Source organism: Ursus maritimus, unplaced genomic scaffold (genome assembly GCF_017311325.1).
Source record: "Ursus maritimus isolate PB19 unplaced genomic scaffold, ASM1731132v1 scaffold_6, whole genome shotgun sequence".
In the NCBI taxonomy this organism is placed as follows: domain Eukaryota; kingdom Metazoa; phylum Chordata; class Mammalia; order Carnivora; family Ursidae; genus Ursus; species Ursus maritimus.
Window position 1 is genome coordinate 48,672,013 of NW_024426774.1, and position 23,415 is coordinate 48,695,427.

The 23,415-nt window shown below is 36.0% G+C and overlaps 1 protein-coding gene across 2 annotated transcripts in view; it reads left to right on the forward strand.

Moving 5' to 3' along the window:
* EXOC6B (exocyst complex component 6B) overlaps nucleotides 1-23,415 on the forward strand; it is a 571,132-nt gene that overhangs the window by 71,811 nt on the left and 475,906 nt on the right. For both annotated transcript variants that reach the window (XM_008699988.1, XM_008699990.2), the window contains exons 2-5: nucleotides 8,216-8,381; nucleotides 13,440-13,487; nucleotides 15,131-15,221; nucleotides 15,333-15,378. In XM_008699988.1, coding sequence (XP_008698210.1) covers nucleotides 8,216-8,381; nucleotides 13,440-13,487; nucleotides 15,131-15,221; nucleotides 15,333-15,378 — 351 coding nt within the window. The remainder of the gene's footprint in view (nucleotides 1-8,215; nucleotides 8,382-13,439; nucleotides 13,488-15,130; nucleotides 15,222-15,332; nucleotides 15,379-23,415) is intronic.

The following is a 23,415-nucleotide window of genomic DNA, read 5'->3' on the forward strand; positions in this document are numbered from 1 at the left end:
GGCTGGATTCCCTGACCCTGAGATCAGACGTGAGCTGAAACCAAGGGTGGGTGCTCAACCGACTGTGCCACCCAGGTGCCCCTAAAATAAATTCTTAATTTGAGATACCTCAGACCACAACGATAGTATTAATAGTATGAATATGGGCCTCCCTTCTTTGAAAAGGCTGTCTTGTGGCTTCATGTTATCATGGGAGATTTCCCCCATCCCCTGACCAAGGTCAAGGCCCAGACAGGTAACTTTCCTTGCAGCCTCCCTTTATGAAACTACTGATTCCTTTAATTCTTACAGGGAAGAGTTTTTCTACCTTTCTTTCAGTAAGGGTAGCCCTTGGGTATCTTGCCTTTTTTTCTTCTGGAGGCCTCTGACTGGACTTTCCACCTTTTGTGGGCTTCTTTTTCTGTATATGGCTATCAAATAGAAGCATTAGGTTATAGGGGATTGGTAGAATCTGGATTCCGGTTCCAGTTTTGTTTTAGCCTCTGGAAATTTTCCTTATTTTGCTTTTTCCTTAGCCATGCACTAAAAAAGGTTTAGAAACTTAATCCCAGCAGTTCTGGGAGTTTAGTAGTAGAAAGTTTTTTCATGGTATATCCAATCTTCCGTATTGTTCCTGGAACTTGATCTTATTTTGCCAACTTTGTTCTTCATTACTTTTTAGGATGGGAGCTATTCTGATACTGTTTATTCACCCTTCTTCAGGGTCTTAAATTGCTTATAGATTTACAGAGCTTTAAATCGTGGTCACTTTGGCCACAGGGTGTCGGTAAACAACCCCTAGCAGATGAAATTGGACCAGGAATTGAATGTGATGTTGGAAAGTCTTGTTCTTTCTCAGAAAATTAGAAAGGTGTGTGTGTGTGTGTGTGTATTTGTGCATATGTGTGTACATCACACACATATATGTTGCATACATACTATATAATGCACATACACATGTACATATGTATTATACAAAACATTCACATCTACAAATGACATCTGTAACATTATTTATAGTTTGATTTAGTGATTTTGGGAAAGTTGGTTGGTCTAATTTTTTTAGACCTACTTTAAATCTATATGCCTAAAGAGACCGGGACTGTTTACTTCAATGTTTCCAATACCCTGCCTCCACTTGGTTTGTTTCTCTGTATTAATAGCTTTATGATCTCTGTCACTGGAACCATAATATTAAAGATGGAGACTCTGAAGAATTTCTTCAATTAATACGTGTCTTCAGTTACTTAGGGTGATTAATTGTTCTAATAGTGTGACGTTATCATGGTAGCAGTTATGGTGATCGCTGTATCTTTAATTTGGAGTTTCCTTGCTTTCATTAGTTTATTTTCTAATAGACTGTTGTTGATTTGACTGATGTTTTGTGACAAGTTCCCCTTCTCCACTTTCCTGTGTTGTTTAAACAATACCAGGTTTTTAGTAGGCTCTTTGGCTAGATGCCAGTTGAAACTTCTCCACCCTGTTTTTATCCCTCTGAAAATAGCCATCATAGAAGTGTGGGGTTCCCTTTCTGCCTTAAGGGGGATCTCCATCACAACATTCTTTTGGTTGCATGGGCTATTTGGTAAAGCCAGTTGTAAACCTTGGTGTCTGCGGGGTGAAAGAAGGATTTGAATGTATTTGATCTCCTGTGGCAGTACAAGAACATTTGGGTACAGTCTTCAGCTTAGACTTCCTTAACCAGCATATGCTTCCCCTGTCCTTGATGATGATATACAGTGATCTACTTTCACCTTTATGTACTCTGAGCATCCAAATTACCATGGTAAGGTCTGAATTAAATTGATAGATAAACTGAAGTAAGAGGAGAAAAGGACCTTAAACTCCACTTGACCTTCTGCAGTTTCTCTTTCAACATCATGCTCAAATCTGTTTTTCCACTTTATTTTTAACTTTTGGAATAAACAAAAATACTAATGATGCTTTTATGGAACTTAATGAGAAGAAAATGTTTCGGGACGAAAACCATGACAGAAGTTAAAAAAATATATATATGAAAAAGAAAAGACCAGAATAAACTCTGGAATTTTTTCTTGGATTAATCAAAAACAAAAAGAAAAAATGCTCAGTCTTTGTGTCTTGAAGTTCTCCTTGGTTCTAAAAACATCTCAACAGCTAAACTTTGTTTGATGTGGTGCACTTTGCATCTGTCTTTGAGACAATCAAAAACCCCTGTCTTAGTCTCCTACCTTTCCTTCTCTTTTCCCATCCTCAGCATATGTGAAGGATCTCCTCTGTGCTAGGAGCTGGAGATAAAATGGCCAAGACACAGTCTCTGCCCACAAGGAGATTAATGTTCTAGTAAGGAGAAATTGACAAGTGAATGGGCAATCAGAATATAGTTTCGTAAATTCTGTGATGGCGTTAAAAGCAAGGAAGAACACGTAACAGAGTCTATGTAGCTAGAGTAGTTTTCCTAGAAAAAGTAAGGTGCAAACTGAGATTTGTAGAGTGAATAGGAGTTAACTCTTGGAAGAAAATGGGAAGAGCCGTCTAGCAGTCCTGGGAACAGGTTTCCTTAGCATTGTGTTGTAGACTTTGATTTGCTGTTGGCTTTTTCTCCGATTGGCTTGCTACCTTTGAAGACTGAACAACGTGGTGCTTTTAGGATACTTTCCTTTCCAAGTAGCAGAATATTGAGAGAAAGTGGAAATAGGAATCTTACTAAAAATTGGAAATTTCCCTCAAAATAGGAAATTTATTAACTCACGTACTATGACGTTGGAGTCTAGGACTGTTTCAGTATTGGTTATCATCAAGGACCCAGGTATTTTCCAATTTTCCCCCTTGCCATCTTCAGAGTATTGGCAGCATCTCCTCTCACCTCGGGATGGTTGCTGCATCCCCAAGCATTGTATCCGAAAGTGTGTTAAGTAGGAAAAGCGGTTTCTTTTCCTGCGCCCTTCAGGAAAGAAAACCTCTTCTTGAATCTTCACTTCAAGACTTCTCCTTACTTCCCATTGGTGAAAGTTGTGTCGCTTATTAACTGGTCACTGACATGGGAATGGAATAACCATGATTGGATAGGAACTGACTCATCCTGAAGTAGAAGTATAAGAGTGTGTGTGTGTGTGTGTGTGTGTGTGTGTGTGTGTCCCTTTTTTAAAACCATGTAAGCTTTGTGTCTGGTATTAACTTTTCCTAATTGTGTTTTCTTTGAGAGTCAGTCCAGATGTATTAGTAACAAGCAATGTAATTTTGACTATGGCATTTTAAATTTCCTTGGCTTAAGTTTCCTCCATTTTACAATAAGAGCTTTGTATTCCATCTCCAAGACCTCTTTCAACTCTGACATCTTAGGGGTTCATGGGACTTTTATGCTTTCTTTGCTTGAAAAGGAGACAGACCGATGTACCACAGAGGACACTTTCTAGCTATGTGAATTTGTCAAGTTGCTTCATCTTCTTGGGTTTCAGGTTCCTCATTTATAAAATGGGAATAATGTCTAATTTATAAAGTTCATAGGATTTAAATGAGATAACATACGCTCATAACATTATTTAATTATTTTTCTCTTTGGACAAACAGATTTGAGCTGATATAGGCTGTAGCAAATGATATAATCCCATAATGGTTCATTACATAGGAATGATAAATATTTGTTGAATAGAATTCCTGAAGTGCCTTTTTAGAAGTTAAAATCTCTCTCTTAAAATGCCCATGAAATCTAGGTGGGATGTTTGAAAGTATGCATCAGAGATAGCCACTAGGATAAAACATGTTGCTTTTTGTAGAAACCTCTGTGTGCGTGTGTGTGTGTGTGCGTGTGTGTGAAATTAGACTCTACAAGGCAGTATTTATGTGATTGACTCAAAATTTAGGCTATAAAAACTTGTTAATTCCCAAGCATTTCTTCTTGTTTACCTTTTACTAGGTACTAGAATATTCTTTGGATTATGACAGATAATGAAACCAGTGATACAGTTTGTTTATTTCATACAGTGTTATTTAACTGTGGCACAGATATGTTAAAAGCATACAGTTTTTTTCTAAATCCTGCTCTATATTAGAGGGGCGCCTGGGTGGCTTAGTCAGTTAAGTGTCTGACTCTTGATATCTGCCCAGGTCACAATCTAAGGGTCGTGGGATCCAGCCCTGTGTCAGGCTCCTTGCTCAGTACGGTGTCTGCTTGTCCCCCTCTCTCTGTCCCTACTCCTGTGTGCACGCTTCTCTCTCTTAAATGAATAAATAAAATCTTAAAAAAATACTGCTTTATATTACAAATGGAAGTTTAAACATTAGAGGGCTTTATATAAAGTATCATTTAATAACTAGTTATAAGTCTTTGGCCAGGAGGTATTACAGAATATAGGTTTTAAAATTTTAAGCAGTCCCTCTTGGCCACGTCAAGTTGAAGTTTCGACTGTTAGAAATGGGTCATCACTAGATGGCAGTCTTTCTCTAGTTTAAGTCGTTTATTCCCCAAGTTGGGGGGGCGGGGAAGCCATTCTTTGTTCAAGTGAGATGTTGACAACAAATACTAGGTTAACTTCTATAGGTCTATAACCTTTCCAGAATTTAAGACTTGTTTAGTTTTATTTTTAACATTCTCTGTCTAATTGATATGTTGGCTAGCACGAAGGCTAAATGCTGATAGAAATTGAGCTGTTAAGTAGTGATCTATAATTGCCTTTTCCTGTGCTGGGCAATTTGAAACAAAACTTTTAAATCAGTGATTTTTAACCTCTTTGATAACCAGATGGAAACTATGGATCAGTTTCCCTTAAAATTACATGTATGTGCTTCTCCCTGTACAAACATTAAATCTGGAAATTGTGGATTTCTTGATACGTACCCATGAAACACAAGTTTGCTAAATATAGTCCCAAGACCCTTGTTTTAAATATGCGGGTTTTACATTTGTTCTGACTTTTTAAACACTCAAGATACTCAGGGGATCTGCTATAAACCTTTGATGTTATTCAACGTTATTAGAACTAGAGCGAATAGTAGAATCATAAAGGCCCTAAGATAGGAGAAATAGTTAGGGGCTAGTGATAAGGATGTAGAAAATTCATTAAGTTGTTTCAAACTACTACCTGTTAACACTCCTCTGAAAAATATATGATCTTTACAGTTTATTTACTTAATTTGAAAGTGGAAGTTAATTTTAGAAACTTAGAGGTAGGCTGATACTTAAGAGAATTTGTAACTGATTGCTTCCTATTTTCTAAATGAGAAAGCTGAGGGTCAGAGAGATTAACTTAGTTGCCCAAAGATTCATAGCTGATTAGTTGCATTGCTAAAACTAAGACTATACAGTTAGGCAACTAAAATCCACCTTTCCTTCTTTGATTTATATTTTTTAAACAGGAAGTTCAGGGAACTAGGGAGCTAGGGAGGCATTATTAACATGTTACAAATTTCTTAATTTGGAGATTTTTTTCTCTTTGTGTTGTCTTTTGTGATATTAATATAGATCTTTGGAAGGGAAAAATGAAGAGAGGTTCTACATAGTAGAAGGAAGTAGATGTGCTATGGTCAAGTATATATATGGTCAAGATATAACTGAATTTGGAACCAGAGAGTTGTCTAATATTGAATACTATTTGCTCATGTCATTTAGATTGATACATTTTCATTGGTTATTGCTTTTCTATAAATGGCAAGGAATATTAGTATCTTCACAGGGAAACCTTTTCCTTTTCTTTGGAAGGGGAAATTTATGCTTATTTGAGGTTAGTTGAAATGTCATTGGTAGATTCTGCCTTCTGTCTGTATTTCGAATGGCTCCTTCAGGCAATTGGTTATTCTGTAGTGTGTCTTAATTGTCAAAGTGGGAATTATTTATAATTTACTTGAAGATCTCTTCTCATTATTTCAAAGGAAGGAGAATGAATCTAGATTGCTGTGGGTTTTCTGAAGTCAGTGATCAGAATTTTTACTGAAAGTCAAACTTGTGTATGTATTGTGTGTAGTTCCTGCNGAGTTTTGGGCAATGGCACTGATCTGCTGAGGAGAGTACAAAGATCAGGGTCACGATCTGGTACCTATAAATGATTCTAGAACCATCGAATGTTGGTAATGAACAAATGTATATTTGTTAAACAAATGTCAGATGTCAAAGAGTAATTAGAGACAATATTAGTCACTCATTTAGTCAACAAATGTTTACTCATTGCCTGCCACCTGTCTGGCCCTGTTGTAGGGGCACAGTGGAGAACATGAGACGGAATTCTTGCGCTGGAGCTTATAATCTAATTGTGATGGGTTGGGGGGAGAGAGAGACAACAAGTCAGGATGGTGAGAATGAGAAAATTGTTTGAAGATATAGAGGATGAACATAACTGGCATAAGAACCGCAAAAATAAAATTCTTGAGGGAAGAAGAGGCTTGAAAAAAAAAAGCCATTGTAGCTAGAACATAGGGATCGAGGGTGGCTAGGGGTGGGGGCTAGAGAGAAATGAGGTTGGAGAGATAGCAGAGGCTAGATTGTAGAGGATCTTATCGGCTATGGTAATGGGTTAAGATTTTTGTTCCTTTGGTAAAGAGAAACTATTTAGAAAGATTTAAGCAGAAGGATAACATCTGAGTTACTGCTTTATAAAGATCATTTTAACTGCTGTGTAGAGGGTGCCTGCATGGGGGTAGGAGATAGGGAGATGGAAACTACTGGGAAGCTATTACCCTGTGCCAATGATTCAGATTTGGACTAGGGTTTTAGTGGAAATGGTGGGATGCCGTCCACTATTAAGATATGTTTTGGAGGTTGAGTTGTCAGGATTTATTAATCGATTGGATGGGGTGTGTGATGGAAAGAGGTGGATTAGGAGTAATTCCTGCATTTGGATTTTTGACTTGGGCAACTGGAGAGTGCCATTAGTTGTGATGAGGTGGGTGAGTGGTGGGGAGATTTGGGGAGGAACAGGTTTGGGAGTGGAGATAGTTTGGTTATAGATGATTTTTAAATTTGAGATGGCTTTTAAAAATCCAGTTGTAATTGTTAAATAGTAGCTGGGTATTTGAGTCTAGTGCTCAGTGAAGTGCTCTGAATTAACGATGTAGATTAAGAAGTCATTATTATGTACATGGTATTTTAAAGGCATGGTTAGATGACATTGCTTGGTAAGAGAGCATAGTTAGAAAAGATAAGTTGTTTAAGGAATATTTAGAAAGGGAATAGAGGAGGAGGAGCCCAGAAAGGAGATTGAGAAGGCTTGTCTGTGAAAGGATAAAAACCACACTCTTGTGGTATCACTGAATTCTAGAGAAAAGATTGTTTCAAGGAGGGTGTATCATATTACAGCAAATGCTGCTATTAGGTGGAGCAAGATGAATGCTAATGATTGGGAGGTGAGGAAGGGACAAAGAGGGGAGCAGAGAAATAAGATGGTTAGCTGGAGGGAAATGTGTAGATAAGGACAGTTTCTTAAAATCATGTTTATATGCCCATGAGAATGATTTAGCAGAGTGGGGAAATGTATGCTGTAGGGGATGGATAAAAGGGAATAATTGAAGGAGTAAAGTTGGTGAGACAACCAGAAGGATTGACAGATGAGAGCTTGAACGCTTTTTGCATTGTTACAGGAGGGTGGACAGAGTAGAAGTTATAGAGGTAAGAAGGTTGGTTGATTTTAGTGGGAGAAGAAATATTTCTTTGTTTTTCCTATGAAATGTGTAGTCGCATCAGCAGCTGAGAGCGAGGGGATGGACATTTGAGGAGAGGACACAGTAAGGTTCTCACTCATAGTTAATTGAGAATACAAAGTGATTTTGTGGTGGTGGTGGTAGGGGGGATAGTTTTAGTACTATTATCGAGTGCTATTTTTTGAATGCCCAATTTAGATTTATGGTTATATAGCTAAACTGAGTCAACCCAGCACAGCTGTGTTTTTCTCCAACAGCATCCGCTTCTTGGGTATAATTATGGAGTGATTGGATAGTTGGCTTTATCCAAAATTGACTTTTTCTGGATTAGTTTCAGAAAGAAAGTTGCAAAGGAGTTGTAATTCAGTCCTTTCATTTTATGACAATAATTCTGTGATGGATACTGTCAATATTTAAATTTTTTGAATAGGAAGCAAAATTTCTGTTTTCCTAAAAAAAAAAACTCGTCTAGAATTGGGACAATATTAATATAATTGGATTACTCTGTGGTTAATGTACCTTCAATATGAAATTTCCAAATAAATTCACTTCTGGGTTTGTAATTCTGTTTCTCTTTCTTAGAAGTATATCTGGTGCTATCTTCATGCTATTTTTTTTTTTTTTAAAGGTCTGTCTATGATGGTGAGGAACATGGACGATTCATGGAGAAACTTGAAACTCGCATCCGCAATCATGACCGGGAAATTGAGAAAATGTGCAACTTTCATTACCAGGGCTTTGTGGACTCTATAACTGAACTGCTGAAAGTGAGAGGGGAAGCTCAGAAACTCAAAGTAAGAAGGCTCTTAGAGGGACTTGTTTCTCTGTTCTGTGCTGGGGTTTTGATTAGCATTAAAGGAGTAGGGAATACATTGCAGGTTACACGTTTACAGTAAAGAAACTAAGGAAGGAATTTGCTCCCTTTACCCTACCCTCCCAAAGTAATGGCTCTTCTGATTTATTGTTACTGTGCTTAAGGCTTAACTATTTTAGTTGAAATTAAGTTTGACCTGTTTTTCATTCAGTATATCAACATTAATCTCAGATGAAAGAAACAGTTAAGGGTAAAATACAAAACCATCAAGGAACTAGTAGAAAGTACAGGTGAATGTTTGTGTGATTTGGGAGTGAGGAATACATTTCTAAACAAAATTCCTAAAGCCAGAAAAATTTGATAGATATGACATTAAAATGAAAGAATCTTTTCTACATATAAGGTAAAAATTAAATATAAATAATAAATAAAAACTATTTAAAAATACATTTGCCAAGTGATTAATATCTGTAACATAGAAAAAAATCTTTATAAATTAAAAGGAAAAATATGAACACTCTAATAAGAAACAAATATACATTAATATGCAGTGTACATAAGAAGAAATACAAGGGAACTCTACAATTTAGAAAATTAAAGGAATGGAGACTTAATAAAATGCCACCTAATAAAATGACAGAGATGAAAAAAATGATATTTAACATGAGAGATAAGATACCAGTCAACCAGGGTATGCCTGGTTGGAGTGTAGATTGTTATAACCTTTGAGGAGAGCAATTTTATTTATGAATTCTTAAAATTCCACATTATTTTAAAGACTTATTATTATTATTTTTTAAAGATTTTATTTATTTTGTTTTCTGCACACAAGGGTCAGGGAGGGGCAAACAGAGAATGAGAGAGAGAGTCTGAAGCAGACTTTGCACTGAGCACAGAACCCAGTGTGGGGCTTGATTTCACAACCCTGAGATCATGACCTGAGCCGAAACCAAGAGACACCTAACTGGCTAAGCCAGCCAGGGTACCCAAAGACTTACTCTGAGGCTATAGGTGCATGTATAAGGATGTTCATATGATTTTTTTTGAATGTAAAACTTTTATTTTATTTTATTCATTTTTCCCCTCCTTTCCTTCTAATGTGTAAAACTTTAAAATGTCCCTAAAGTCATTTAGTAGAAGATTAGTAAAATAAGTCATGACACATTCATTTAAAAGAATAATAAACTACAGTTTATTTTAGAAGGATATCTTACATGAGAAAGTATTGGAAATGTTTACTTTATGTATAAAGCTGTTAAAAAGTGTAACAGTTTGAATATATTTTAAATAAAAAGTTATGCTGAATTTTTGGGGGCTGAAATGGACAATTGAGGCTTCAAATGGACACAAGTATCTGAAATGTCTGGAAACAAAGATATGGGGCTCCTGCCAGGAGCCGCGTGTGCTGTTTGTCCTCACTCAGCCATCCCAGCCTTCTATTCTCACCTCAAGCTGTTCTTTTCTGTGTTATTTGGATGCGTGTATTCCAAACTTCTGCCTGTGCTCCCTGGGCCCCTTGTCTGTGATGGGCCGCACAAAGCTCTGTCTCCAGTTACTGAAGTAGTCATCTGATAGAGTATCTTCTTGGCAGGTAGCACTGAACATTGCCCGGAATGTTCACCAATTGCTGGTGTCACTTGCTGTTTGGTCCTCCTCTTCCTTCCTCCAAATTGTCTCAGGTTGCAAATTCCTTCAAATCACTCAGGATGCGCCTGAGAGAAAGCATGACCGGGAGGCTACCAGTTCAGGGTGTTGGACTGCTTCAGGCTCCCATTCAGTGACTCTGAAACCTGAGGGTAGTAAAGTCTAGCAGCACACCCATTTTGTTTATACCTGCTCCCCCTAGAGCAGGGGGAGCCATCCAACCTGGGTTAAGAAACCATGAAAATTAAGGATGTTTGAACTCTAGAAAAGAGTTTAGAAAATGCGAAAGGTTAAGTATTAACTACTGTCAGTATTATTTTAACATAGCAATGAAAAGAAACTACATTCTCTAGGAGCCCACTCTTTCTTTTGATTCATAGTGTATATATTATCTCTCTCCGTATTCATGCTTTCTACATCAAGAGGAGTAGCACCCTAGATGGGCAATATACTTTCTTCTCATTTTTATGTTAAAATAGTAATGAAATGGTAATTATCTTTCTTATTAGAAGCATTGGTTAGGCTCCTACAGATGTGTTTTAAAACCGTCGTTTGCACGAGATCAATTTAGTGGGCCATAATCAGTATTTTAATAAAAATTGAAATGAGGTAGAACAGAACAGAATAGAAAGCAATAAACTGTGTTATATGTAGTGAGGGTAAACACTGTTTCTTGAGAATTTTGTTTCAGGTGTGTGTGTATGTGTGTGTGTGTGCGCGTGTGTGCGTACGCGCGTGCCCTATACTTGTGTACCGGTTGCAGTGTAAAATGTATTTCTCAAATGAGTTTGAGGTAAAAAATTTTTAGAAATTGTGTCTTTATAAGGTACATAAAGTAGAGAATGATTTTGAATTTAGTAGTGTTTATGGAAGGTTGAATGTTATGAGCTCTCTAGTTTAGTATTAAACAACTAATTATTCTTGAATAACTACTCTGAAGGGGGATAGCAGTACACAATTCAAGGCATCCTACCCCGTTTTTATTCACATTACTTGAAAGCTTTTTCTTCTATTAAGCTGATGTTTATCCTATGTTCTAGTAACATCCATTTATTTAAGTAATAAGCACTATTTTTAGGACAGCACCTTTCTTCTAATAGCTCTTCAGATATTTGGTGGACAGCTGTTCTTAGGTATGGTGTATAGTGTATAGTGTCCAGGTATAATGTATAGTATTTCCAAATGAATATTTCCCCCTTCTTTGGGCTAAGGAATCCTTTGGTTTTCATTTGTGTGGCTTTGGGTCCTTCTCCAAACATACTCCCATCTTTTTTTTTTTTTTTTTAAAGATTTTATTTATTTATTTGACAGAGAGAGAGACAGCCAGTGAGAGAGGGAACACAAGCAGGGGGAGTGGGAGAGGAAGAAGCAGGCTTTTAGCGGAGGAGCCTGATGTGGGGCTCAATCCCAGAACGCTGGGATCACGCCCTGAGCCGAAGGCAGACGCTTAACGACTACACCACCCAGGTGCCCCCAAACATACTCCCATCTAACTGTGTTTCAGTTTGTCAGTGGCCTTCCTAAAACATGGCATCTGAATGTAACTCTCATAATGTGGTCTAATAGCCTTACCATCTCACTTCCTGTAGACCAAGGATTAGCAAACTATATCTTGCAGGCCAAATTCAGCTTGTCTCCTATTTTTGTAAATAAAATTTTATTGGAATGCAGCAATGCCCATTTATCTGCATCTGTTTATAGCTGCATTTTTGCTACAGTGGCAGAGGGGAATGGTTAGAACAGAGATTATCTACTTAGCCCTTTGCAAAAAGTTTCCTGACCTCTGCTTTAGACAGTGCTTCTATTGATGTTGTCTTAGGTCAGCATTTGAGACAGCTACATCACACTCCTAATTTATATTGAGCTAGCAGTCTAGTCTAGTGTTTCACATGTGGTGCTATTAAATAAATAATGAAGAGGGAATTTGAGGGTTTCTTCTCTTTCTCTTACTTTATAAAGACTTTCTGGAGAAGATCGGGTTTTGTTTTGTCTGTGAAAGGAGGTGCATGTGATAATCTGCTCTGAAAATGGTAGTCCAGGTGTAGTATATAGTTTAATGCAAAGTTTTCAAGAAGTGTGTTCCTGAAAAACTAGTTTCTTTAGATGATCCTTAATAAGAGGGTATTATGTTAAAAAAGTTTGGAAAACATTCTGTATGATAGGCCCTTATTGGGCATTCACGGAGCACTTAGAATATTAAAGGCTTCAAGAAGTCCCCTAAACTAGCCTGTTTAGTGAACTTTCCTTATTTGGCGTGTGTGTGTGTGTGTGTGTGTGTGTGTGTGTGTATTTGTACAGGTGTGCATCTCTGTATGCATGTGCAGAGTACCTGTTAACTAACATTTCTTGGTGTTCTAAGGGACTTGATAGGAAACACTGGACTAAGGGAATGCCTTAAAAGTGCAAAGGGTGGCAGTTATTGGTGGAAGGGTAGAAAGCCTCTGTTAAAGTTAAGCTTTAGAAGTTAATATTGCTCATGTTTTGATAATATCTGAGGTATTGAGGAAATTACTCTTCTGTACTTAATTTTTTTTATATCAATCGAGTCTCCAAAAGTGGGTATCAAAAAACTTGGTGCCAATTCTTTTATATTACAAACTCTAGATAAATTTTAAGGCTTGATTACATAGTTTTGACTATCTGATGGAGAGATTGATTTAGAAAAATGGGAATGTGGAAATGTTAGGAACTATTAAGAATTAATGATCCAAAAAGAATTAAAAATTTTTGAAGATTTTATTATTTATTTGACACACAGAGAGAACAAGCAGTGGAGGCGGGAGAGGGAGAAGCAGGCTCCCTGCCCTGCTGAGCAGGGAGCCCGAGTTGGGGCTTGATCCCAGGACCTGTGATCATGACCTGAGCCAAAGGCAGATGCTTGACCGACTGGGCTACCCAGGTGCCCCAAGATAAAATATTTTCTAAAATTAGGGTAATAAGTAGGAAAGATTTGGCCTGAGTTAAAAAGTTCAGTTTATACCCAAGTTTTCCAGGAATTTATTGGCGAGTTGAGAAATATCTATGATAAAATTTGTTCTTTGTACACATAATCGGGATGGTAAGTTTCTTTGGGTTATTTTTTCTGTTTTTTCTCTTTTCTTTCCAGAATTAAAGTGTGATCTTTAGTTGTTGTTATATCTTAGTTTGGAATATTCTAAGCTAAACACATCATTCAGTAATTTTTTCTTTTCATTGTTCAAAAGATCATGTGGTAGAAAACATTAGTAGAAAAGTTGATATAATTTAGACCCAAGAGAATGCCATTAAAACAAAATGTGTTGGAATATTGAACTATCCAAGTAACTGAGTTTAGTCTTTTCATTTAAAATGTGATCTTACCCAACAGTTGTCTAAATGTTGTTTTTTATGAGTTTAAATTGTCTTCTCTCCACAGAATCAAGTGACGGATACTAATAGAAAACTGCAGCATGAGGGGAAGGAAGTAAGGCCAGTTTACCTTTTGAAAAAATCTTCTCTGTTTCCTGTCATTCTCTTTTGATGACTGCATTCTTGATATAGTGGCTTATAAGACCATCAGGGGTGTGTTGGAGGAACTTGGACATTAGTTGTTGCTTCCCCTAATGTTTCTGTGAATTATGTGAATATAGCCATCAGAAAGCTTGGTGAGAGAGGCTGTGGCTTTTCTTCACTGTGTTTTTTAAATCACTTGAGTAGACATAATACAGCCAGTGCTCTTCTCTCTGTCTGGAATGCTCTTTCACCAATATTCTTCCAGTTCAGACTTCGCTCGATGTTCCCTCCTTAATGAGGCCTTTTATTTGAAATTGCAGACTTACTTTCACCCCTGTGTTCTTTTTACTTTTCTTGCTTTATTTTTCTCCATTGCACCTATCATGCTTTACTATTATATATTTTTAGTTGTATGTTTGTTTTTTTGTCTGTCTCTTTCCATTAGAAATTAAGCTCCATGAAGTCAGGAATTTTTGTTTTATTCATTGCCATATTCCCTCTACCTGCCTAAATGGTGACTGGCCCAAAGCGGGTGCTCCATCAATATTTGTTAAACAAGTGGATCAGTGATTCTGTTAATTGGTATAATCACCATTTACACCATCACAGTTTACAAGATTATTTTACATCCTTTTTCTCACTTGATCCTCATGACAGGCTATCACAAAGTCAGGACAGATATTATCACTATTTTATTGGTGAGGAAGCTAAAACAGATGATTTGCTAAAATTTACATAGTGATTGGCAAGTTTGGGACTAAAAATCAAGTTTTCTGACTTGCAGTCCATTACTGTTCTCTGTATCATGTACCTTTCTTACCGACTAGTAATTATTTAATGCTTTATTTTAATAGTTTTTAAGATTAGGTTTTGATTGTTTTTATCTATGACTTAGGGCAGTTCTCTTTTGCTCTTTTTTCATGGTATCTAAGCAGATAATGTTTTTAGGTATAGATTTGGGGTGAATGCTACAAGAAGCTCTGCAGATTATTGCTTTTTGAAAGTTTGTCTCCCATATTTAAAATTATGCAGAGACTGCAGTTTCTTCTAGTTATATTGTCGTACGACTTCAGACAGAAGCCTTTAAAACAGCTAGGGGAAGGAAAATGAATTACTTTTCAGTAAACTGGAACTCTTGGAAAAGCCATAACTTCTAAGCGTGTGGTTTATTTGTTAAAATAGAGATTTAGTTGAAGATTAATTTTAAGACTCAACTGAAGCTATATAGGGAGGGTTGTTTCCCTCGAGTCTAGCATTGATGAAAGAAACATAGGATCTTCTCAGAAGATTTGATGAAACCATACATGATGAAGAGTCTGAGTAAAGTTTGGAGAAAATCTGTAAATTTTTCCTTTTCTTCTGGATAGCTCCTGGACTTGAGGATTTCATTTCAGCTAGCCTTTTCTAGTATAGTATGTATCTTGGGGAGAAAATGGGAAACCACGCAGGAATGTTTTACTAGTTGAGAAAGGCAGTTTCTTAGTTCACTTGGCAGGTCTTTCTATGAAACCGTCTGGGATTTTCTGATGAATTGAACACAGGGTGGAAAAATGTGACTGAAAGCTTTTTATTTACAGCTACTGGCATAATTCAGTTTTTTTTCCTCTTGCCAAGCTGGTAATAGCAATGGAAGAGCTGAAGCAGTGTCGACTACAACAGAGAAATATTTCAGCCACTGTTGATAAATTAATGCTGTGTCTTCCAGGTGAGGAACTGGAAATGGATTAGGATTCTTGATGCAATTCCTTTAGCTTTAATATGTTTCTCACTTTCTCTAAATAATGCTTGTGTGTTCTTCTTTCCCTTTTCTTTCAAGTCCTGGAGATGTATAGCAAACTGAGGGACCAGATGAAAACTAAAAGGTAAGGTTTTTTTATTGAACTTTTTTTCTTATCTTAAATTTCTGTTAATTAGGGTAGTTTTAAGGCCCGTATTTAGCATAATCTTTCAAGAAATAATTAAGTCCATATAACATCTTCTCTAGCCTTTTGTATATCTGTCGACTCATCCTGAGACTTATGTACGTGCTAGTGTGGCATGCTGATGAAGTTATCCTGTAATACGTTTAATTAAAAAAGCCACCACTCATAGTTTGGATTTTAAAAGACCCGGTCTTTCAGGGGTAAAACATAACTTTTAGCGATAGTTGATTTGAGGAACATGATTTGGTTTCGTGTTATAGTAGAAAAAATAGTTACTGGTTCTGGTGCAGGAATGAATTAGTCAGGGTTTCTTTGAAACAGAATCAGTAGAGTGTGTGTGTTTATGTGTATGTGTATGTGTAGAGAGAGAGAGAGAGTGATTGATCTTAGGGAATTGGTTCACGTGATTACGGAGGCTGGCAAGTCGAAAATCTGCAGAGTAAGATGGTAAGCTAGGGTGTCAGGGAAGAGTAAATATTGTAACCTGAGTTCGAAGGTGGTCTCTTGGCAGAATTCCTTCTTCCTCGAGGAGTCAGTCTTTTTTCTGTTAAGGTCTTCAACTGACTAAATGAAGCCCACCTAAATTATGGAGAGTAACCTTTTTTACTCAGAGTCTACTGGTTTAAGTGTCAGTAATTTCATCTAAAAAAAAATACCTTCATAGAAATATCCAGAGTAGTATTTGACCAAATATTTGGGTACCATGACCTTGCTAAATTGACACATGAAGTTAATCATCACAGGGGGCAAAGTGAAGATTAAGTTGAGAGGATTACTCTTCTGTGTGTTGTTTTCCACTGGTTTTATTCCAGACGTTTACATGAATGGTTCTCAGTCCTTGTTTTTTTGAGCTCATTCATTCAACGAAAATGAATGGAGTACTTACTATATGCTAGGCATTGTTCTTGGGGATACAGCTCTGAAGAGAACAGACAAAAAAATCTACTCTTATGGGGCTTACATACTAGTGGAGAGTTTATTTTCCTTATGCATGTAGATCTAGTTCACTCACCTTAATCCTTATAATAGTCCATTATATGATTAATTCACATTTCCCCTCTCATTTCCAGTGGTTGTTACGATTGCTGTTCACCAATATTTCTAGCTCAACCTTCTTTTGTCACACAGTAGGACTATATTTCCTAGGCTTCCTTGGGCTGTGTGACTGATAAGATGTGAGTTGATAAGATGGCTGATGAGATGTGAACAGAGGTGATGAATATTACTTTTGGGCTTAGCAGTTAATTTCTAGCTTGGTTTTCCCTTGGTTATGACAAATGGTAACTTTCAAGATGTTGGTTGAATCCCTGAGTAACTGTAATAATGAACAGAGTAACTTCCCTGCCAACCTGTTGTAGATGTATAATATGAGTAAGTTATAAATCTTTGTTTTAAGACATGGAGATTTTTGGGGTTGTTGTTACTATAGGATAACTGTCCTCACTGATACTGTGAAAGACAGTATCCAGTGTCTTTCGATTTCAGACAGTACTTGACATGTTTCCAGTTGTTTGCTGTGCAGACAGTGGTTCAATCAGTATTCTTGTTTGTGTCTCTGTTCACACATTCGAGGTTTCTTGAGAACAGTGCTCTTCAAATATTGCTCTATATACAAATCACATGGGGATTTGTTAAATGTAGATTCTGATTCAGGAGGTCTGGGCTCATTCCTGAGATTCTGCATTTCCTACCAAACTCCCAGGTAGTGCCAGTTCTGCGGGCCTAGGGTTTATGCCTAGAAGAGATCAGCTGTATGTTTATGTATTTGTTCTTACTGTGTATTATTCTCCAGAGTGAAGATTGTCAGTTTAGACTCCCACTGGCATTTTATGGGAGTCTGTTACTCCACCTCCAGGTAACATCTGTAATTGTGAGACTTTCTGGTTTTTGCCACTCTGACGGTTGTGAAATGATAGATAATTGTTCTGTGATTTCATTTCTTTGATTACTAGTGATACTGGGTTTTGGACATTTGGATTTTCTTTCATATATTTTGTCCATTTTTCTCTTAGGTTGTTTGTTGTTGTTGTTGTTCATTTATAAGAATTCATTAGATACTTTGTATACCTTTTCCTCTTATTAGGAATATCCTGCAAATATTTGCTTTCAACGCATGGCTTATCTATTAACTTTGTAAAGTTGGCACTTTTTGTTGTATAGTTGTAAATTTTGTCATTTATTTTGTGGTTTTTAAAAAAACTTATTTTTAAACATTCTCAGTACATGTAAATTAGCTATGTGTTTCCCTGAACCAGTAGAAAGTAAGCTGCTGATGTGATGCCCTGTCATCCCCAAATACTTTGGTGTAATTTCCTCACAAATAAAGACATTCTTCTGTGCAGCCACAATGCAATAAAGAATAAAAATGAACATTGATATATGAGTAGCCTCTAATCCTCACACCCAGTTCAGATTTTGCTAATTGTCTCAGTCATGTTCTTTATAGCAAAAGAATCAGTTTAAAGCATGTGCTGCATTTAGTGGTCATGTCTCTTTCTTCTTCAGCCTGGAGCTGTCCTCAGTCTTTCCTTGACTTTCATGACCTTGTCACTTTTGAAGATTACCGGCCATTTATTATGTAGAATGCCCTTCAATTTGGGTTTGTGTGATATTGCCTCATGATTACATTCACGTTATATGTCTTTGGCTGGAATATCACAGAAGTGGTGCTGTGTTCTCATTGTATCTTAGCAGGTCGCACATAAATTTGATTTATCCTATCAGTGATGATGTTCACTCTGATTCTTTTCCATTGTGAAGTTGCTCTTTTTAAAATTTGTAATTAAAAATTTTGGGGGGAGGTATTTTATAGTTATGTAAATTAATCACTTTTCATCACATTTTCACTTCAGTTTTTTTATGTCAGTGTGGATTCATGGTTTCTTATTTTATTTGATGAGTCATAATTTGTTAATATTATTTATTTTGTTGTTCAGGTTATTCTGAATGACACCAGAGTAGCCCCTTCAATCTGGCTTCTGTGTTTTAATATGTCCTCATAATTTTTTGAGTACTTTGTTACTAACAAAAGGAGAGGCTTTTCAGGTTTATCTTGTACTTTGCCTGCTGTAGCCCTGGAATCAGTCATTTCTCTAAGTAGAGATGTTACTTAGAAGCCACCATCTAAGCGCTCAGTGTACTCGTTATGACTGACTACACGGGCTTTCATTACTCTTTTTTTTTTTTTAATTTTATTTATTTATTTGAGAGAGAAAGAGAGGATGAGTGGTGGGAGAGGCAGAGGAAGAGGGAGAAACAGGCTCCCTGTTGAGCAGGGAGCCACACGTGGGGCTCGATCCCAGGACTCTGGGATCATGACCTGAGCTGAAAGCAGACACTTAACAACTGAGCCCCCCAGGCGTCCCTCATTACTCTTAATATATTTACTTATTTGGTCAGTTCCTTTTATGAAACAAATTACCTATTATTGCTGTCATTGCAACTCTTTATCTTGCTAACACCACACGCTGAGTTACAGCATACTCTGTATGCTATCCTCCTTATTCCACTTGGGCTGTAATACTCTGTAGCATGCTTCTGTCCTGCCTGAATGCCCTCCTCATCCCGGTTTGGCTCTGACATTCCATACTGGGTTACCTTTCAATATGGACATTCTCCTTACTTCACTAGGTCCCTTGCATACCATGCTGGTCTATCTCCTCCCTCCGACCCAACTGATACGGATGTTGTCATTTATTTAGGTCTTCTTTAATTTTTTTCAGCAATGTTTGTAATTTTCAGTGAATAAGTCTTACATATCTTTTGTCATATTTATCTCTAAATATTTAATGTTTTTTGATACTTCTTTTAAATGGTATTGATTTTTAAGTTTCACTTTCTAGTCATTTATTACTAATATACTATTTTATTTTTTGGATGTTTATCTTGTCTTCTGCAGCCTTCTAAGTGATGAATTACAGCAGGTTTTTGGTTTAATTCATTGAATTTTCTGTGTAGATGATCATCTTGTCTGCAAATAGGAAGTTATATTTCTTTCTTCACAATTGGGAAGCTTTCTTTTTGGTTTGTTTTTCTTGTCTTACTGAACTGGCTAGAACCTCCTATACAGTGTTGAATAGAAGTAGTGAGAACCGATATCCTTGCCCTGTTCCTGGTCTTAGGGGGAAAGTATTTCACCATTAAAGACGATGTTAGGTGTAGTTTTTTTGTATATGCCATTTATAAGGTTCAGGAAATTTCCTTCTATTTCTGGTTGTTGAAAATTTGTACCAGGAATTAATATTGTATTTGTCAAATGCTTTTTCTGTGTCAGTCGAGGTGATCATGTGTTGAAAAATTTTTTTTGCTTATTAATGTGAATTATATGACTAATTTAGTGAATGTTAAACTGAACTTGGGTTTGTGGAATAAATCCTACTTGGTCATGGTATATTATCCTTTTTATATGATGCGGTATTTGATTTGTTAAAATTTTGTTGAGGATTTTTGTATCTACGTTTATGAGGAGTATTTATCGTGGTGTTATTTTTATTTGTTTTGGTAATGTCACTGACTTCAGATTAATGCTGACCTCATAGAATACATTGGAAAGTATTCCCTCTTTGATTTTTCTGGAAGTGTTTGTATAGTGTTGGCATTATCATCCTTAAATATTTGGTTGAATCCATCAGTGAAGCCACTTGGACCAGGAGATTTGTTTGTTTGGTTTTGGTGAGAAGGTTTTTAACTACAAATTTAATTTAAAAAATAAATACAGGGCTGTTTGCATTTTGTGTTTCTTGAGTAAATTTTGCTTATTTGTGTTTTTCAAGTAATTTGTCATGTCATCCAAGTTGTTGAATTTATTAGCAAAAATTGTACGATATTTCCTTATTATTTTAACATGTGCAGGATATATAGTAATGCTTTCTTTTTCATTACTTATGTTGATAAGTCTTTTCTCTCTCCGTCTCTCTGGTTATTCTAGCTAGAGGTTTATCAGTTTTATTAATTTTTTTCCAAAAAAGCATCTTTAGGTTTTATTGAGTTTTTCCTAATATTTTTTGTTGTCTATTTTACTGATTTCTGCTATTATCTTTAGTATTTTCTTTCTCTTACTTTACTTGGGGCTTAATTTCTTCTTTTTTAGCTTTATAAGGTGGATTTTGGTTATTTTCTAATGTAGCTATTTAAAGCTCTGCATTTTTCTCTTAGTGCACTAACTGCATCTTATATGTTTTATGATTATGTGTTTTTTCCATTTATCTCAAATATTTTCTAATTTCCTTTGTGATTTTAGAAATTTAATCTGCTCATTATTTAGAAATGAATTGGATAATTTTCAAATATTAGAGGATTTTCTAGATTTAAAAAAAATTGATTTGTAATTATAGTTCATTCATTGTGTTAATAAATATAAGCGTAATTTTTTACAGTTGTTGAGACTTATTTTACTATTATTTTTTTTTACAGTATGACATGAAATTCCTGTTTTTAATAGTATTGTCATAAAGTTGCATCACAAGTACATGGTTCAGATCTGTTGAGACTTGTTGTAATGACCCAGCATATGGTCCCTTTTGGTGAAAATTTCATGTACACTTCAAAATTATGTATATTCTGTTTGAGTAGGACATTGTTCAACTGTCATTTAGATACACTTGATTGATAGTGTTGTTCAGGTTTTCCACATCCTAATGATTTTGTATTTGTCAGTTGCTGACAGGAGTGATGAGATTGTCTGTTGTGATTGTGGATTTGTAGATGTCTTTTTTCTGTTCTTTCAGTCCTTGCTGTTGTATTTTGAAGCTTTCTTATTGGGTGCGTACATATTTAGCATTGTTGTATCTTTTTGATGAGGTGTCCTATTTATTAAGGAAGGTTCCTCTTTATCTCTGGTAATATTCTTTTTAAAAAAGATATATGTTGTTGGGTATTAACGTACCCACTGCTGCTTTCTTTTTGTTTAGTTTTTACATTGTCTATTTTTTAATATCCTTTTTTGTTTAAAATATTTTTAACAGCTTTTTTGAGATATACTTTATATACTATTCAGTTCATCCATTAAAATGTGTAATTCAGTGGCTCTTAGTGTGTTCACAGAGTTGTGCAACCATTACTACAATTGATTTTAGAATGCTTTTGTTCTTTTCAAAAGAAACTCTCAGCCCCTTAGCTGTCACTGCCCAATCCTCTCCTGTGTGTCCCCTGCTCCCTACATCTTGCCAGCTACTGGGAACTACTAATTTACTTTCTGTCTCTATAGATTTGCCTATTCTGGACATTTCATATAAATGGAATCCTACAACGTGTGGTTCTTTGTGACTGGCTTCTTTCATTTAACGTAACATTGTCATGATTCATCCATGTTGTACCATATTTCCGTACTTCATTTCTTTTTATTGCTGAATAATATTCCATCATGTGGATATACCACCTTTTATTTATCCATTCATCAGTTGATGAACATTTGAGTTGTTTCTACTTTTTGGCTTTTATGAATAGTGCTGCTATGAATTTTTGTTTTTAAGTTTTTTGTGTGGACATATGTTTTCAGTTCTCTTGGCTGTATACCTAGGAATGGAATTGCTGGATCATATGGTAATTCTGTGTTTAATCATTTGAGGAACTGTCAGACTGTTTTCCAAAGCAGCTATGCCATTTTACCTTCTACCATCAGCATATAAAGATTCCAAGTTTTGCAAATTCTAGTCAATACTTATTATTGTCTGTTATTTTGATTATGACCATCTTGGTGAGCGTGATATAATATCTTATTGCTCACCTTTGTTTTTGAAAAATATTTTTGAAGGATATAGAATTCTAGGTTTATAGCTTTATTAGTTACGATGTCATTTCTTTGTCTTCTCATTTATGTAGTTTCTGCTGGAGAGGTATGTGAACAGTCTTATCTTTGTCACTCTGTACTTAATGTGTTTTCTTCAGCTGTCTTAAAACTTTTGTCTGTATCATTTGTTCTTAGCAATTTGATTTTGATGCACGTTGCTGTAGGTATGTGTGTTTGCATGTGTGTATGTGTGAATTTATTCGCTTGTGGTTTGTTTAGCTGCTTGGATTTATAGCTTTATAATTTTAGTAAAATCTGGAAAATGTTCAGATACTGGTTTTCCAAACATTTTTTTCTGTCCTTTTCCCACCCTCATTCTAGGACTTCAGTTACATGTTATATTGGACAACTTCATTTAATCCCACAGGTGACTTGAGGATCTGTTCTTTTTTTTCTTCCCAGTCTTTTTTTCTCTCTGTCCTTTATATTTGATAGATTTTATTCCTGTGTTCAAGTGCACTGATCTCTCTCTTTTGCGTTGGCTAATCTTCTTTTAATCCTATCCAGTGAAATTTTCATTTCAGATAATATATTTTTAATCTTTTAGAGTTCCATTGGGTTTTTTTAAATGTTTAATTTCTTATTATTTTTGTGTCTTTTTAAAAATACCTGTATATGGCTCTGATATTTCTTTTCATGTACGTCTTTGCTAGTTCTGTCCCTTCTGGCATTTTAGATTTCTGTTTGCAAACTGATTTTGTTTTTCCTAGTTATAGGTCAATTTTTTGGTTCTTATCATGTCTATTAATTTTGATTGGATAATGAACATTATCTTATGTTGCTGAGTGTGGATTTTGGGGAGCTGTTTTTTTCTTAAAGAGTATTGCTCTTTGGGGCGCCTGGGTGGCTCAGTCTGTTAAGCGGCTGCCTTCGGCTCAGGTCATGATCCTGGGGTCCTGGGATTGGGCCCTATATCAGGCTTCCTGCTCGGTGGAGAGCCTACTTATCCCTCTCCCTCTGCTGCTCCCCCTTCTTGTACTCTCTCTCTCTGTCAAATAAATAAAATCTTTAGAAAAAAAAAGAGCATCGCTCTTTGGTTTGGCAAATAGTTGTTTACAGATCTGTTTGATCTTATCACACCATTATTTATTTATTTATTTATTTATTTATTTATTTATTTATAGAGGGAGAGGGCAGAGGGAGAAGGAGAGAGAGAATCTTTTTTTTTTTTTTTTAGATTTTATTTATTT